General features: G+C 33.0%; 3 protein-coding genes across 4 annotated transcripts; all 3 read left to right on the forward strand.

The window, feature by feature from the left end:
• The first annotated feature begins 1,878 nt into the window (after positions 1–1,878).
• Positions 1,879–4,096, forward strand: LOC122587361 (protein NUCLEAR FUSION DEFECTIVE 4-like). 2 transcript variants are annotated; one of them, XM_043759509.1, is made up of 3 exons: positions 1,879–2,493; positions 2,779–3,756; positions 3,832–4,096. In XM_043759509.1, exons 1-3 carry the CDS (start codon positions 2,035–2,037, stop codon positions 3,856–3,858), a joined length of 1,464 nt encoding a protein of 487 aa, XP_043615444.1. In that variant the 5' UTR covers positions 1,879–2,034; the 3' UTR covers positions 3,859–4,096. The 2 variants fall into 2 exon arrangements, with proteins under 2 accessions (XP_043615444.1, XP_043615443.1); XM_043759508.1 differs by having other exon boundaries at positions 1,881–2,493; positions 2,779–4,096.
• A 7,841-nt stretch (positions 4,097–11,937) lies between these two features.
• Positions 11,938–14,353, forward strand: LOC122589183 (protein NUCLEAR FUSION DEFECTIVE 4-like). Its single transcript, XM_043761433.1, has 2 exons — positions 11,938–12,496; positions 13,136–14,353. The coding sequence occupies exons 1-2, from the start codon at positions 12,026–12,028 to the stop codon at positions 14,225–14,227; spliced, it is 1,563 nt and encodes a 520-aa protein (XP_043617368.1). The 5' UTR covers positions 11,938–12,025; the 3' UTR covers positions 14,228–14,353.
• A 771-nt stretch (positions 14,354–15,124) lies between these two features.
• On the forward strand, positions 15,125–17,333 carry LOC122589024 (uncharacterized membrane protein YMR155W-like). Its single transcript, XM_043761258.1, has 2 exons — positions 15,125–15,731; positions 16,154–17,333. Exons 1-2 carry the CDS (start codon positions 15,270–15,272, stop codon positions 17,249–17,251), a joined length of 1,560 nt encoding a protein of 519 aa, XP_043617193.1. The 5' UTR covers positions 15,125–15,269; the 3' UTR covers positions 17,252–17,333.
• Positions 17,334–18,429: the final 1,096 nt, after the last annotated feature.

An 18,429-nucleotide genomic window follows, 5' to 3' on the forward strand; every position in this document is an offset into this window, starting at 1 on the left:
TTTTATGAAATAAAATCGCCGAGTCTCAAATTTAAATGTATTTAAAAGTTCTTAAGTTTGGATTTTTGAGCTTAATTTGTGTTTAGTTTGGTCACTTAATCATGTGTTTAGAAGCTAAAATTTTTAAGCTATATCAATGGAAGGTTGCATTCAGTTTAGTTTGCTCGAAGTTGAAAATTGAAAAAAGAAACATTGTGAGATGACAAATATTACAAACTACTTTTCATAATATGAGTCTATGAGGATTAACATTGAGATCAACTGTAAACGTATAATGTATATATGAGGTACCGTTCATATTCCCTCATTGAGGAATGTTTTCTATACATATCCAATTCCTATTGGCTAGTACACTATGTGCCTATGTGGCGGTAGGTGCGTATATGCAGGGACAAGATACAAATCAACATTGTAACTTTGTAAGCAAATATTCACTTTTGTGGAGTACCATCGTAATTCAAACATATTGCAACATTGGATATCTGGAGTACTTCGATGTAAATATTACACTCAATGGAGATGGAAAAGTGATCCGCCCATTCAGTAATCGTTATAATATTCTTTACTTTTGTGTAATCAATCGTCAATTCAGACTTGAAAATAACCATATTACATATAATACCGTTTATGAAATAATTTACAATATAGATCTTCCAACCCTTAAATAATCATACTAACCCATTTTATATCAACTAATTTTACATTCACCACTACACCTCCACTACATTCACATTGTTACTCCTTTTCAAAATATATGAAATTGTCCCAAAGACCACTTTCCAAAACAAACATTTTAGAGTAATTATAAAGGTCGAAAAGAAGAAAACAAAATATCAGGAGCACAGGGGATTAAATGATGGTTTTGGACCTTTGGTTTTGCAAAGTGGAAACACATTACCATTTCCATTACATTACCACACCTGTAGTTGGGCTAGCCACACTTCTGGTTTGGACTAAGCTAAATATAAGGATTAGCCACAAGCCCACGAGACATTTCAAGATGCACTTATAGGCAGTATTGTAAAACTCGGCCAATCGGAATCGGGGGTTAAACGGGTCGAGTTGGCTGGAATCGGGTCAAAACTTGGTCAAAGGCTTAGTCGCTTGTAAAACTCGGTCAAACTCGCTTGGATCGGTCAAAAATCGGGTGGATCGGTCAAGAATCGGCCGGATCGGGTCAAAACTCGGGTCAACTTTGGTCAAAGCTTTTTTGTTTTTTTTAAATAAAAAAAAATCTTAAATAGGTTTAAGTTTATGATTCTAATGAATGAAATTTGAATTTAAAGAATTATATTAAAGTTTTTGAACAATTATGTTTTAATTTTAAAGTTTATTCCATATAATTTTTAAAAAATATAATATTTCTATAAAAAAACCTGATCCGGGTTCTCCTTGATTCCGATCCGAGTTTTTAAAAACTCGTGACTCTTGCACTCGCCGATCCGATCCCGAGTCACGAGTTTCTCAACCTTGCTTATAGTTGACTACGAACATATCCCGTGTTCATCACACATTTTCATTTTTGTGTGATTACTACAGTAATTCTTACTGTATTTAAATACTAGCTAATCAATCCGGATTCAAGCATTCCTAATAAAACTTTTGTTAATATTTATTTGATCCGTATGTAACCCGCAACCTAATATTTAAAAAATGGGTTTCTGTTACAACCTAATAATCCGATAATCCCAAGCACCATTCAACCTCTTCAAACTTTGAGAGTCTTTATCACGCAAACTCAACCGAGCCATCCAATCCAATAAAAGATATTGACAGATATTGATCCACAACCCGGCCGCATTTCTTTTAAGTAATAAAGCGGGGCGTGCTTATCACCCGCCGTTATCCACTATTTAATACGAGTAATTATTTAAAAAAAATATTACTCGTAAAACAAAACAAACCATATTCCCTGGCCATCAGCACAAACACGTGTCAATGAAAATGAGAGTAATGCAATTATAATCCCAAAACAACATTTCCAGCTGATTGTTTAGAATAAACAATTTAATCTAATTAATAATCCGAAAGGAAATGGAAAACAGCAGCAGCAAATGGATAGCCACAGTAGCAAGTATATGGATCCAGTGCAGCTCAGGCGCATCTTATTGTTTCGGAATATACTCAGCCGCACTTAAATCCAGCCAAGGCTACGATCAATCCACTCTCAACACCGTTTCCGTTTTCAAAGATATCGGAGCTAATATCGGCATTTTATCCGGTCTCCTCTACCATTTTGTTACTACTCCTACTCGCAACAACAACGGCGGCCGATTGTGGTTGGTTTATTTGGCCGGTGCTGTCCAGTGTTTTGTCGGATACTTTTTTATGTGGTTGTCTGTTACCGGAATTATTGATAGGCCTCATGTGTTTTTTATGTGCTTGTTTATGTTTATGGCTGCACACGCCCAGACCTTTTTTAATACCGGAAATGTTGTTGTTGCTGTACGGAATTTCCCCGATTATAGTGGAACCGGCGTTGGTATCATGAAGGTAACTTATTATAGTCCTCAACTTCTCTAATTTTGTAAATTATACAACTATAGACACAGGTAGTAATTCAGTGTAGCGGTTTGATTTTATTTGATGTGAATTGATAATATGTTGGATCAATAGATGCATATCTATAAGAAAGATTTTATGTGATGACCTGTGAATTTAGTTTTAGTTAAATATGTTTTTTAATGTTTTTGAAGCCCATAAAATGAGTTTATTTTTGATATTATTCTATATATATAATAGTAACATGATAATGAATTTTGCTCTAAAAATATTCAGGGTTTTTTTGGTCTAAGTGGAGCAATACTAATACAAATCTATCAGACACTATTTGATGGAAAACCAACCACCTTCTTATTGATGCTTGCCGTGTTTCCGACAGTCGTCCCACTCGTGCTCATGTCGTTGGTTCACGCAAACCCTTCGGATACAACCAACGACAAGCCTCATTTGAACCTCTTGTCTTGGATTGCACTAACCATTGCTGCCTATTTGATGATCATAATCATCTTAGAAAGCATCTTCACATTCCCATCATGGGCTCACATCATTGCAACTACTGTTCTTTTGATACTAGTGTTATCGCCTCTTCAAATTGCATTAACAGCTCAAAAAAGTACACAACAAGGACCGTCCCCTGTAATGGATCCGTTGATCATGGCCCCTGAGGCTCAAGAGGGTGCACCTGTTGAAATGAACCTGATACAAGCCATGTGCACCGTTAATTTCTGGCTGTTGTTTCTAGCCATGATTTGTGCATTGGGGTCGGGGTTAGCAACAATCAACAACATAACTCAAAATGGCGAGTCTCTTGACTACTCAACGTTTGAGATCAATGCGATGGTTTCTTTATACAGTATATGGAACTTTCTTGGCCGGTTTGGTGGTGGGTTTGTATCTGATTTCTTCCTACACAAGTATGGATGGGGCCGGCCGGTGTTTATCTCAATCACTCAGTTAACTATGGTTGGGGGCTATTTGATCTTTGCCTCAGGTGGGAATTTGTACATTGGTTCAATGATTGTGGGTGTTTGCTATGGATCACAGTGGTCTTTAATGCCTACAATTACTTCAGAAATCTTTGGAGTGAAGCATATGGGGACTATTTTTAACACTATAGCGGCAGCTAATCCTCTTGGTTCATATTTGTTTTCTGTTCAAGTGATTGGCCGTATTTATGACAGGGAATCTGAAGCAGGAGGGGGTTCGTGCCATGGGATTCATTGCTTTATGCTTTCGTATTTTATATTTGCCGGGGTTTGTATATTTGGTGTTTTTGTTTCCTTAGTGTTGTTTTTTCGCACAAGAGGATTTTATGCATTGATTTTGCAGAGACGGCCGAAGCAGTTGCAGGGATAACGAGAATGCTGGAGAGTATGAAACACTCCCCCGAGCCATTAAAGAAAAAAAGTTGCGAATAATTCGTGACCATTTGAGGCATACCAAATTGTTTGATTCTTTTTAATGCCGGTGATTATGATTATTTGTTTGTCTCATAACTCATAAGCGGGGTTCATTTGTAAACAAAAATGGTGAAGATCATTGTTCACTTTGAGATTTACATATATGAATTCACAGATATGTGACATTTGTTCAAGTCCCATATCTGGTGATCACTCCTTGAGTTATTTCCATCTCCAAAACTACCCTTTGATTTTCAGGTCAAACTTTGTGAAATTTCAAATCTGGACCAAACTTGGGCTTCTAGTTTTAAGCAAAACTTATCGTGACCACAAGTCTTGGATGATTTATATGATTTGATGTGCTTCGTTACTAGTTAGTACTTTTATTTTGCTCAAAGTTAACTAGTCACATGAGATAGTCGAGTAGTTCACCATATATAATAAGTAAATCCGGAAGTTTTAAGTGCCATATTATTTAAAAATGTTGGTGTGTATCACATGATGATATTATAAGAGTAGCGTGTTAAACAACGATTAATTTGTTATTAATATTGAACTAGTAAAGCTTATACAGGTAATAAAATAAGCTGATAAGAGAATCACGATCTTTTGTTATTTTATATGTTCATACAATGTGAAATATAGGAAGCTATCAAATACATGATACCGACTTAACTTTTTAGACAACATTTAACTTATTATATAGTTTGATCTTGATAATGATCACTTAAAATGATTTACTATAGTATTAATATCATTGTAATGATATTATTGGCAGATATGTACCATATTATAGGATTATTCCAAAGAAATATTCTGATTCATTCTTTCAATCTTTAAATAGCTTAATAAATTATTCTCACAAAAATATACTCCGTAATTAATAAATTTTGTTCATATACCATTCCGTCTATCCGCCATGTCAAAAGTAATGCTTAAAAATAATAATAAAAGAAAGTTTCTTCTGGTTAAAGCACTGCGTTTCATTTGGACAAAGATATTACTCGTAAGATAAATAAATGAATTATTTTTGGATTCTGTCTCTTTTCCAAGTTACAGGACACTGTAACTTAATCAAATAGCGACATTTTATAGTTAGACCTAGATTATTGTCCCTCATTTTATAGTTTGACCTAGATTATTGTCTCTCGTAATACGTAAGAGAACATATTTAACTAATGACATATTATCATTTTATAGTATCATAATTTGGTAAACATAGATAGAAGTTGTTGAAAATGGATCAATTAGTATCATGATACAAAACATGTAAATTAATATTTTGCTATAATGAGTTAATCTATATTCTATTATAAAGCAGATTTTATCTAAATTTTCAACATTGAACTTAAATTTTCAATATTGATTTTAAATATTTTCCTAAAATGTCTCTCCTATCTATTCTATATTTACCTAAAATAACAATAATATTCTTTCTCTCTCCTCAAATTTCAACCAATCATTTTTTTTTTCTCTCATCCATAAATCATTTATTCCTCCAATTCATTCAAAATCTTTTATCTCAAAAACCGTACATCGATAAATTATAAAAATTGTATGGGTGTTCTTAAAATTTCATGCTCTTTCATTAGAGATGTCATTCGATATATTTTCGACGAAATTTTAAATCCGAAGGTGAAGGCCGTACGGCTAAGGCATTTGACTATCATCCTCTATGACCTAGCTATCACCCTACTATCGCACCGCCGCAACGCGTAAGTACTTACTCTAGTTTACATATAAACAAAGTTTTATTAAAGACTATTGCATTTACAATTAAAGTTAAGATATAAACATAAGATTTTATGTTTCTATAGTAAAACTTAAAATAATGTATCAAGTGATAATTTGAAATTTAAGGTAACCAAATTTGTTTAGTTGAATATAATTAAGAATCAAATATAGATTTGACTTCTTTTTAAGTCGTGTAACTATATTTATCATTTTTTACAATCTTTCACGTAGCTTAATGCTTATATAAATACACATATAGAAAAACTATCAAAATAAAGAATAATCTTTTATAAAATATCAAAGGATCATAATATATCTAGACACTACACTTACATTTATTATTCATTTGATTACCACTCAAGCAAGCTAATGAATATCATATTTAATGCCATTTTTTTAAAAGGTTGTAAACGTATCAATATTCCTATTAGAACTATATATATATTTTTCACTTCTATTTAAAAATATACTTTAAAATTTTCTTTCTTAAGTATTTAGCCTAAAAAAGTCTAGTATTTTTTTATAGTTACTTTTTTAAGAATTTCTAAAAGTAATTTTACAGATCTTTAAATTATGTATTTATAGTTAACTTTTTTTTTTGAAAGCTGAATTTCGCTGAAAACTTCGTGTCGCGATTCGACAGCGAGAGGTCTAGTATACGTTAGGGGTGAGGTTGGGTCGGTTTTAGTCTAAAACCGAAACTTAAGCTTTTCGGTTTTTGTAAACCAGAAACCAATGGATTCGGTTTTTGTTCGGTTCGGCTTGGATCAGTTTTCGATTTTTGTTTGTTTTTTTTTTTAAATAATTATAACTTAATATGGCATACTTGATTAATATAATAGCTTTAAGTTATTTATAATGGAAATATTTTGAATTTGTATTGGAAATGTATAAGGCATAAAAGAAAAAATATATATATGACATCTAAATATAAGAATAAGCTGCAGAACTTATTTTGTGATTAACACAAATTCAAAAGTTGTAAGAACTTAATTACACCGTACATGAATCATATCTATAAACCCTTATAAAGGGTATTGGTTTTAAGAAATTAAGCAACTTTTTCATTCCAATAATACCCTTCTTACTTCTATTGTTTTTTACACCTCCTCAAGTATCTATCGAAAGTACCCTTATCAAAAATTTAAACCCACAAAACACACAACATCCTTCTCCTTCGCATTCTTCGATCACCACCACCGCCTTCATTTTATATTGTCCTCACCTTCTAGCCGCTGCAATGCACGGGTACTATGCTCGTTAAGACTAGTTCATTTGACATATTCTACTAACTTTTTAATCTATATTAAGAATAAAACATACAGTAACATAGAATCAACATTTTACATGTACTCATTAGATTAATATGTATAAAAGTGCATTTATAGGAAGTTTTGGTTCGGTTCGGTTTTCACAATTGGTTTTTGCATATGAAACCGAAACCCGAATCGATCCGTTCAGTTTTTGAAAAACCAAACCAATCCGTTGGATTCGGTTTTCGATTTATTAGGTTTGGTTTTCTCTGGGTTTTTCGGTTTTTGGTTTTCCATTTCGGTTTTTGCTCACCCCTACTATACGTTGTCTTAATCGGATCCGCGCTAGAGATCTCCCTCGAAGTAGAAATGCCTATTTCAAATACCCGATGGGGAAAAACCCCTACTAATCCGCCCGGAGGCACGATTAAAGTAAAACATGCCCCTTCAAACTTGAACCTGGGAAAATCGAAGCCAAGCCCTCGTAAAAGGATTTCCTTATGTCCTCCCCAAGGCTTGAACACAATACCTCATGTATGGGGGATTATCTTTCAACGATTAAGTTAATGGTTGAATTTAGAGTTTTTGAATTTTGAATAGTGTACAAACAATTGTCTTTAATATCATAATATATTGACATTATAAAAAATGAATTTTTGTTAAAGTAGAAAGACTAATATCGTGTTTACTTAAAAATACATTTGGTAACAACAAATTTTTTTTGATTTAAGGGTTGTGATCAAAAGTTTAAACTCATCTAATGATTCTTGTTTCTTTATAAAAGAATTTAGTACCTTCTTATATATATACTGGATTTTTTCCCCGCGTAATACGGGAAATAAACATAATAAATTTTCAAAATAACATAATTATTAGTTATGTATAAGACATGTTGAAATATAATTATATTACTATTTAAACTGGCTAATAAGATATATATTTTTTTGTATAATGAGAATGTAATGTTAAATATATCTATTACTATTCAAAATTTCTTTTTAGTGTTGTTGGTGTGCATAATACTTTTATTATATATTTGTGTAATGACGATATAAAATTAAATTATAGACAAAACATTTTATTTAGTGTAATGATAAAATTTCAAACCAACTCACTTAGATGGGTTGGTCACCATAACACCATTGAGGGCTTGTTGTCTTAGGGACGCATATTCAATTCTTGTCATAGATAAGACTGATAATGGTAGCTAATCATCAATGCAAGAAACTCAGCATTGAGGTTTCGTAGGTACCAATTCCGTACATGGGATCAAATGGTTCACATCAATCTACCTTTTTTCTTTAAATGAATTTTTAAAAAACATATTATCTTCTTATCTTTACTGCTTTATAAAACAAATTACCTTTCTCCTCTTTTAAACTTTCTATCATTGAAAAATCCAAACCCTTCACATCAACCAATTATCAACTCACATACTACATCTACCTAAAATATCCTTAAAAATATTTTTCAAGTCTATCTATTCAAACTATCACTTTTATTTATTTACTAATTTAAATATTTTCACCTAATATACTTATCATATTATTAATGAAATTATTTACAACATACATCCTTTAACCCTCAAATAACTAAACTACCTCTTTTACATCAATTACTTTACATTAATAATTACACCGTTATCGCCACCACCGTCACTACCACCACTCGTCGCCGCCACCGCCGCTGAATTGCGCGGGTACCTCTCTCGTTTATATATAATCAAATACCCAATTATAAATCTTAAACTACAATATGTATCTATTTAATAAAATAACATATTTATTTATGTGTTTTGTTTGAATAATCTAACTTCCAACAACAAATTAGATAATGTAACTTCCATATTTTTGTGGTTTGTTAAATTAATTTTTCAGATTTTATAACTTTTTTTTTTCCTTTTTCTTGTAATATTTTCTCAAAATATAGAAAGGAATTGTTCTTGCATTCAAATTTAAATATGCGTAAAAATTTTAACTAAGTTAATAAGAAATATAATGGTTGTGGTTAAAAATAAAACTCATTATGTTTTTATAATTACATTTCAAGTATCTAATCTAATATCTAATACAGTGAATGGCATGGTTTTTCTTTTAGTAATAATAAATGGTTATTTATCTATATATAATATAAAAGTTGAGTTTTGAAATCAATGTTAAATCAACACCATCTTTCTTAATAAATTCAATACTTAAAGCTACTTATATTAAATTACTAGCAAAAGCTTATTATGTGTGTAAGAAATTAAATGACTTGCAAAAGTTAACTATGTGTGAGTTTTTATATATAAAAGTTGGGTTATATGAACCAAACTTGATGAATTTACTATGATGAATTAATGGTAGTTCATTGTGTTTGTAGAATATGTATATATTTACTACATATATATGCATGATTCTTTTATATGATCAAAGTGGACCTTTCACATATTCATTTCGGTTGATAATTCAAAGGGTTACGCATGGAAATTAATTCAAAGGGAAAATTCTGTTTTGGAAAACCAAAAAGTAAGAATCTTTCTTTCTAAGTTGTAAAAGTCAATTATGTGTAGAAAACTTAATTATCTACATGCATCGAAGTTAATTACTTACAATGCAAAGGAAAATTATGTGTGTAGGAAAGTTAATGACTTGCAAAAAATGTTTTAGAAAACCAAGAGTATTAATCTTTATTACTAAATCTTTCTTCCTAATTACACATATAAACAATTTATTTGTTAAACAAATGTCGATAATTAGTCCGTGTATAAATAGACAAATATAGAAGTTGAGTTTTGAAATCAATTCTAAAACTACATCATTTCTCTTACTAAATTGTAATGTAAAAACTACTCATGTTAAAAGAGTCTTAAAACTCTAAAAAAACTAATTAGTTGCAATCTCTGATGTAACATGAGTTTCAAGAGTCAATTATGTGTGAAAGGAAGTTAACTAATTGCTTATACACATGGAAGTTAATTCGAAGGGAAATTATGTGTGTAGAAAAGTTAATGACATGCAAAAGATGTTTTGGAAAATCAAGAGTATTAATCTTTAGCATATTGGGAAGTATTTGCCAATAAGATGGGCATGAGAGTTTTCTTTAGCATTTAGCTGGTTTCTTCAAGAACGGTAGTGGGACTTCCACCGTCAGTCATGCCCTCAGATTGACTATGTTGGTGATGTGGTCGATCTCTACCGATAATGAAGATGCAATTTTGCTAAGTCTAATCACCACTGTTGTTCATAAATAAATCTTTATTCCAAAATCTTTTTTCCTAATTCCACATATACACAATTTATCTGTTAAATAGATTTTGTTAATTAGTCCATGTATAATGGGACTATAAATACCAAAAAAATAAATTAAATTAAATATATTTATAGTTATTTCATATTATCATGCATTTGTATCTATATCGATATATGAATATATATAAATTGTTATATAATTCTTTTTTTATTTTTTGGATTCGGTAGGTCATGTTATTCTGTACTTTATTTATTATCAGATATATTATAATGTGTGTGTGCATATTATATTTTTAATTAGTTGAAAATCATTAATAGAGAAAGTGTTTAGGTTGCTTAATCGTTGGAAGGAATGTGAGTGGATTATTGATGATATAAAATAACTTATTAATGAAAACTGATGATCATGGTAGTTTTGAGATGCTTTCAGTTGTACATCCTAAGGTTTGCATATTTGATAGAGTCTATAAATAGGCCAAAGCACCAAATCTTTCACCACCACGACCTTGCAATTTTTATAGCATCTTACTCTTGAAAAAACTAACCTCATCAATGAGAAAGGTAACAAAATCTGAGGGAAGCATAGTGAAACTGTGTTTTTGGACGACCATCTCCTGTTAGTAGACAAACTAAACATATACTCGGTATAATTTAACTCTTAAACAAAACCAAACAATTCTATCATGAAAATAACTTTGCTTCATCCCTGCTGTCCAACGGACGGGTTTTAAGCCCTCGTATTAGTTAAATAATAATTAAATAATCTATAAGACTTTAATGTATATAATATAATTGTAAATGATTTTGATAACTTAAATAAGTTATATAATACAGATCGATCTATGGCTTCATGTAATCTTTTAATAATATTATTATTGTGATGTTATTATTTATGAGAGCAAGTACTCGCGCGTTGCGGCGGTAAGATGGTGGGTGATACCTAGGCCATAGAGTATGATAGGTTATAGGAGTTGATATGTCATAGAGTATGATAGTCAAATGTCTTAGCCGTACGGACTCCGCCCTTGGATTTAAAAATTTGTCGAAAGTATATCGAATGACATCTCTAATGAAAGAGCATGAAATTTTAAGAACACCCATACAATTTTTATAATTTATCGATGTACGGTTTTTGAGATAAAAGATTTTGAATGAATTGGAGGAATAAATGATTTATGGAGGAGAGAGAAAAAAGATGATTGGTTGAGATTTGAGGAGAGAGAAAGGGTATTATAGTTATGTTAGATAAATATAGAATAGATAGGAGGAACATTTTGGGAAAGTACTTAAAATCAATATTGAAAATTTCAAGTTCAATGTTGAAAATCTAGGGAGAATCTGCTTTATAATATAGTATCGATTTATGGTATATTAATAATTAAAAATGTTATATTTTGACAAAACACACAAAGTATAAGTATTATTAGTGTCATTAATTAAAGATGAAATAATTAAATTTGATCTAATGGCTTTAAATAAAGGATGAAATCCATCCAATGGTTCTTATTTGTTTAAAAATGAATTTAGGATTTTGTTATTGGTAGATTGGTAGATTTGTAGATATTTGATATATATATATATATATATATATATATATATATTTTTGTTAAATTTAATTAAATAGAATTTTTTGTGGGATATTAATAATTAAATTACTAAATATTAATATAAATACAACTACATCTGCTTTTAGAAAATACAACTCATAATTAATCATCCCAATAGTGGATGATATGGACAGGTGTAGTCAACCTTTATCAACTTTACAAACACGTACTCGTATTTATTTAACATTCTGACGATGCTTCACGTTTTAAATTAGTACTCCGTACAAAACTCGACCAAACGGCCGTAACCCAACTGCTAAATTCATTTCATTTAATTTTAAAGAATTGTATTAGCAATAATGCAAAAGAGCAAATGGATAGCCACGGTTGCAAGCATATGGATCCAGTGCAGCTGCGGTCCATCCTACGCTTTCGGAATCTACTCAGCTGTACTGAAATCCAGCCAAGATTACGATCAATCCACTCTCGACACCGTCTCAGTTTTCAAAGACATCGGGGCTAATATTGGAATTCTATCTGGTCTGCTTTACCATGCGGTCACATATAATAACAGAACCAATTCAACCTCTCGTTTTGGGGGGTCGGCGGGTTTACCCTTGGTTTACTTGGCTGGAGCGGTTCAGTTCTTTGCAGGCTACTTTCTGATGTGGTTGTCTGTTACGGGAGTCATTAACAAGCCTCCTGTATTGGTCATGTGTTTGTTCATGTTCATGGGTGCACACGCCCAAACCTTTTTTAACACCGCAAATATTGTTGTTGCGGTTCAGAACTTCCCTGATTATAGCGGAACAACTGTTGGCGTTATGAAGGTATATATGTACCTACGTAATACATATTCAATCAATTTAATTGTATTGTATTGATGATCGATTTGGTTGTGTAATTAATTGTGTTTGTATATCATTAGTTTCCTAAATAAACTTTACTACGAGCTGAGTAATTGATTAAGATCAGCATTCAATTCGTATGTACATTTGATCTTACAAATAAGTAGTCTCTCAAGTGGCGTCAAGTTAGAGATTTTTTTTTTTTTTTTCTTTTAACAACAGATATCAAGTTAGAGATAGATTTTGTTAGATGAAATCGAAAATAATATCGCTTGAATATTATCATAAATTCCTTTTGAGTGTAGTATTACCTTGGTTATTATTGTTAGGTGTTGTGAACAATTGTATGAGAATTGATATTAGTACCAAATTATTTGATTATTTTACCACGTCGGTGCAGTTAATACTTGTACAGTCTGTAATGATACTTGTACATAGTGGTAAGAAAATTAAAAATAGTGGTACAAATATCATCCCCTCAATTGTATACTTAAAAATGTAATTACCTATTACTCACTTTTTAAATTTGGCACCGATTGATGGAAAAATTTAAATTAGATTCGGATTATAAGTTTATCAAAGTTTCTATGGAACTAAAGTCATTTTGTTGACATTTCTCAGGGATTTCTTGGTCTAAGTGGAGCAATATTAATACAAGTCTACTCGACACTATTTGATGGCAATCCTACAAGCTTCTTACTTATGCTTGCTTTTTTTCCAACACTCGTGTCTCTCTTACTCATGTTTTTCGTTCATATAAATCCCGGGGACACCACCAACGACAAACATCATTTGAATGATTTCTCATTGATCGCGCTCATTGTGGCTGCATATCTAATGATCATAATCATCTTTGAAAACATCTTCACTTTCCCATCATGGGCTCACATCCTCGCCACCACCATTCTTTTCATTTTGCTTTCGTCCCCTCTCAAAGTAGCATTGGCAGCCCAAAAAGGTGAACAACAAACACCACCGCCCATCATGGCTCCGCTGATCATAACTTCAGAGACTAATGAGGGTGTACCAAATGATGTACAAGTAGAAATGAATCTATTACAAGCCATGGGAACTATTAACTTCTGGTTGTTGTTTGTACCTATGGTTTTTGGGATGGGGTCAGGGTTGGCAACAATCAACAATATATCTCAGATAGGCCAGTCTCTTGACTACTCTACGGCTGAAATCAATGCAATGGTTTCTCTATGGAGTATATGGAACTTTCTAGGCCGGTTTGGTGGTGGATTTGTATCTGATATTTTCCTACACAGATATGGATGGGGCCGGCCAGTGTTCATCTCGATTACACAAGCAACAATGGTCATTGGCCATTTAATCATTGGCTTGGGTGGGAATCTGTACATTGGTTCTGTAATAGTGGGCATTTGCTATGGATCACAATGGTCATTGATGCCTACAATCACTTCGGACATATTTGGAGTGAAGCATATGGGGACTATTTTCAACACTATCGCGGCAGCTAACCCCATCGGTTCATATTTGCTTTCTGTGCAAGTGATTGGAAGCATTTACGACAAGGAAACACAAGCAGGAGGGGGTTCGTGCTATGGCATTCATTGTTTTATGCTTTCTTATTTTATATTTGCCGGTGTTTGTATGTTTGGGTTTCTTGTTTCATTGGTGTTGTTTTTCCGCACAAGGGAATTTTACGCATCAATCTTGCAAAGACGCTCAAAGCAACTTCAGTTTTAGCCAAAACACAAGAGAGAATGACCTTTGTGTTGCAAGTCATTATATAAAAATTGGATTGTATTATTGTTTTATAATTTATACATTCATTTTTTTAATAGAAACTCAATTATGTTGGGTACTTTACTACATAATTTCATCATACCTACACATTATCAATAATCATTCTGTATTACTTACTGTACTGGTATTGCAACTCAGGGTGATAATGTTACGAAGTGGCACAAAATGAGAAAGACAACAAGACTTGAAAATTGAATGTTGTGTTGTATTAAAAATTGGACTACTAACTGACACAATCTATTTTATAGATGAAGAGCTACAACTAAACTTATAAACAGAAGAAAAAATTCCTGACTCAGAGAGTCGGAGCCTCTACTTCAACTAACTGAGAATGCCAATAGACTCTCTTAAAGACTTGGTCCATCCATTAAACATGAATGACTAGTAAAACACAATATTAAACACGTGCGATATGCATCAATTTATTTAATAGATAAGAGCAATTATACCAGTAAAGAAGCTGCAGAAACAAATAGATCTTCACTGTCGTCAAGAAGAGCTTATTCCCAAGTCGCTATAGTAGCCTGTTTAGAAACCAGGCCATTTGGTCCCTTCTAAGCTCCAACTGTATAAACATTGTAGAAAAGATTTATTTACACTACTAGTTAACAAAATGCTATTGAACAAAGTTTCACATACGAACTTTTATATTGCGACGAAGTAGACCCGTATGCAGGGTTGCATTGCTTGGATTACAAAGCAAAAAGATGACTTCAAGGTTTCAATATCTATATGGAGGTGGCATGATGGGTGGAGCAGGGGGGCTGGGTAACAGGTCAAAAAGGTAATTTGGTACAGACCATGTTGAATCAAAACACTTTTCATCCAAAATTTTTCTTTTGCAATCAAATACATAACCAGTCATTTTCAATCACATACGATACCAACAAAACAATACAATAACCTTTTACTAGTTTTACACATGTCTAGTTGACTGAATATTTAGCAGAATCCATCTACCCCCTCACCGGAAAAAAAAAAGATGCCGGCGGTCCTTAACAAATGGACATCAACGATAGCCAGCATATGGATACAAACCACCAGCGGCTCACTCTACACTTTCTCATTCTACTCACCATCTCTCAAATCCTCTCAACACTACGACCAATCAACTCTCGACACCGTTTCTGTATTCAAAGACTTCGGTGCCAATTCCGGCGTTCTTTCCGGCCTACTTTACACCGCTGTCGCATCTCCATCAACACCCATCAGTTTCCGAGGTGGCCCGTGGATGGTTTTGTTGGTTGGGGCTGTTCAGTGCTTTCTGGGGTACTTTTTTATGTGGCTTTCAGTCACAGGAAAGATTCACCGGCCACCTGTGCCGGTGATGTGTGTGTTTATGCTGTTGGCTGCTCATGGTGTGACGTTTTTGAATACGGCTAATGTTGTTACCGCTGTTATTAACTTTCCTAATCATAGTGGCACTATTGTTGGTATTATGAAGGTATTTTGTTTTGTTTACAAATATACCTAATTTTTTAGATGCTTCATACTTGTATGTTGTTAGGCCTATTAGTTTTATCAGCTGATACTTTTAAATGCACATAGTTTGATTCATTGAAAGGTATAGGCATTAATCAAAGTTTCCCCTTTCTAAAAATGAAATACTAGCTGACTACACTTACCATTGATCACTTCCTCTGTCCTAAAATATTAGACACCATTTTGACTTTCAGGTCAAACATGTAGTTTTTCAAATGCAATATTCAATATAAGAGTTAGTTTGTAAAAACAATCTTGATTTTCATAGTATTATTATATTGTTACAATCTTGGTATATTTAGACATTTAGTAAGTGACTCCATTTGACATTTTGACTTCAAAAGTCAAAGAAAATTGTGTGCCTCATTTTTGTTCATTGGATAGGGGTTTCTTGGCTTGAGCGGAGCGATACTACTTCAAGTATATCTCATGATATTTAATGCCGGACCAACCCCGTACATTCTGATGTTAGCTTTGCTTCCGTTGCTTAACACTTTGCTGTTCATGTTTAGTGTAAGAGCTTTTCAGACAAATGAAGTTGACGAAAAGAGACATCTCAATGGTTTATCACTTATTTCCGTTACCATAGCAGCATATCTCTTCTCCATTATAATTGTAGAGCAACTAGTTACTTTAAGCTTACCAGCCCGCATCACTGTTTTCTGTATTCTTGTCATGTTGCTAGCATCACCTCTCTTTGTTGCCATCAGAGCACATTCAGCCGTCAATTTTGCAGACACAGATTCACACCAGTTACTGCATAACGTTTCAAATAATCAAGATATCTTGGAAGAAGAAAAAGAAGATGACAAGAATCTGGTGCAGGCTATTTGTACGGTTAACTTTTGGTGTTTGTTTCTTACAACTGCTGCTGGCATGGGGACTGGCTTAGCCACGGTAAATAACTTAGCTCAAGTAGGCGAGTCCCTTGGTTACGCCAGTTATGAAACCAGTACTCTAGTCTCATTATGGAGCATTTGGAACTTTGTGGGTCGGTTTGGTGCTGGATACATCTCCGATCACTTTCTCTATACAAAGAAATGGGCTAGACCGGTGTTTATAGCCATCACTTTGGCACTTCTGAGCATTGGCCATTGTGTGATTGCTTCCGGCATGCCTGGAGCTCTTTATGTAGGGTCTATTCTTGTGGGTGTTTTTTATGGTTCACAATGGTCATTAATGCCAACAATTGCTTCAGAGATTTTTGGGGTTTCACATTTTGGGACGATATTTAACACCATCACGATTGCAGGTCCCATTGGATCTTATATTATATCTGTGAGGGTGATTGGTTATCTTTATGACAGAGAAGCGGCTCAAGGAGGTGCAGAGCATTGCATCGGGACTCATTGTTTTAGGTTATCGTTTCTTATAATGGCTTTTACTACATTCCTGGGCTTCATTGTTGCTATGGGGTTGTTCTTACGAACACAGAGGTTTTATAAACAATATGTGCTAAGAGGAGAACGAGGTTGTAACTGAAATAAGCGTGTCAGAGATTGTATATACAGCTAATTAATAATGTTGGCTGTGTATAAAGAAATGAAAGATTACTTTAATAATTTGTCTTATGTTTTTTTCAACAGTCAAATTACTAACTGATGGTATGAAGTATGAACCCATGAAGAACATGGTTACAGGGAGCTACTAATACTACACAGCCAGACTACACTCCGGTTAACATGAAAAAGTATAATTATCTATTTATTTTCTGTTTATGTTATGCGTTTCTTTTATAACTCATGGGTCAGATAATAATACATCAAACACAAGTAACCACTATGTCAATATAAAAAAAATAAAATAATGAAGTTACTTAGTACACAAATGCTTAGATAATTATGAGAATTCAGGAACTCTTAACTGTACATAATCTGGACGGCAAATGTAACAGGTAGTGGGGCTGTCCGTAGTGGGGCTGTCCGGCGCAAGTTCTCAGGCTATTGGGGTCTAGCGGCTGCTTGGTTTATGGGTTGTGAACTTGTGATGTATATGTGGGTGTACATCTCTTTGTTCACTGTTAATATTTACACTGTCCCCATCTTGGTGGTTCGGTGAGCAACAATGGTTTTGATGAATCTTTGATCTATGTGACATATGTTGTTGTAAACTTTCAAAGCGTGTTTGGAACCCATACCATAACTCATGGTTTATTCGGTTGCCATATATTGCCATCACTTGTTAATTGCTAATGTAGTAATGTTTACATTAGAAAAATGTTAGACTTACAGACTAAATACAAACAAAACTTTACACAAAAACATGTGTCATAAGATATGGACCAATGAACAAAGAGAGAGAAAGAAGAATGATGAAAATAAAATGATTTGATTGATGGAAAGATTTGTTTGTAAACTTTTGTTTATATTTAGTTTGTAAATCTAGCATCTCTCGTCTTTTTATTGAGATGGAGCCGTGAAGGCGTGTGGTATATCTGAATTAATGTATTACTCATATTTTATTAAAAAGTTAAATGATTTTGACGGTTCATCTATTTAGAATTATGTTGAATCATGGATTGGATCGATTCAATATGTTGGATAAATTGAAAGGAGTCATTATTCATGGACATTTGGATTTTGGAGTGCTCGACATGCCAAAAAAGGTTTTAAGAGAAACCAGTTTTGAAAAACTGAAAGCGAACAAAAAAAAAAAAGTTT

Source organism: Erigeron canadensis, chromosome 2, assembly GCF_010389155.1.
Source record: "Erigeron canadensis isolate Cc75 chromosome 2, C_canadensis_v1, whole genome shotgun sequence".
Lineage (NCBI taxonomy): Eukaryota > Viridiplantae > Streptophyta > Magnoliopsida > Asterales > Asteraceae > Erigeron > Erigeron canadensis.

Excerpts from the sequence above, each read along its gene's own strand:
- LOC122587361 (XM_043759508.1), top strand. The coding sequence starts at position 2,035 with ATGGAAAACAGCAGCAGCAAATGGATAGCCACAGTAGCAAGTATATGG. Across the intron at positions 2,494-2,778 it reads CCGGCGTTGGTATCATGAAG|GGTTTTTTTGGTCTAAGTGG; the intron begins GTAACTTATTAT and ends AAAAATATTCAG.
- LOC122589183 (XM_043761433.1), top strand. The coding sequence starts at position 12,026 with ATGCAAAAGAGCAAATGGATAGCCACGGTTGCAAGCATATGGATCCAG. Across the intron at positions 12,497-13,135 it reads CAACTGTTGGCGTTATGAAG|GGATTTCTTGGTCTAAGTGG; the intron begins GTATATATGTAC and ends GACATTTCTCAG.
- LOC122589024 (XM_043761258.1), top strand. The coding sequence starts at position 15,270 with ATGCCGGCGGTCCTTAACAAATGGACATCAACGATAGCCAGCATATGG. Across the intron at positions 15,732-16,153 it reads CTATTGTTGGTATTATGAAG|GGGTTTCTTGGCTTGAGCGG; the intron begins GTATTTTGTTTT and ends TTCATTGGATAG.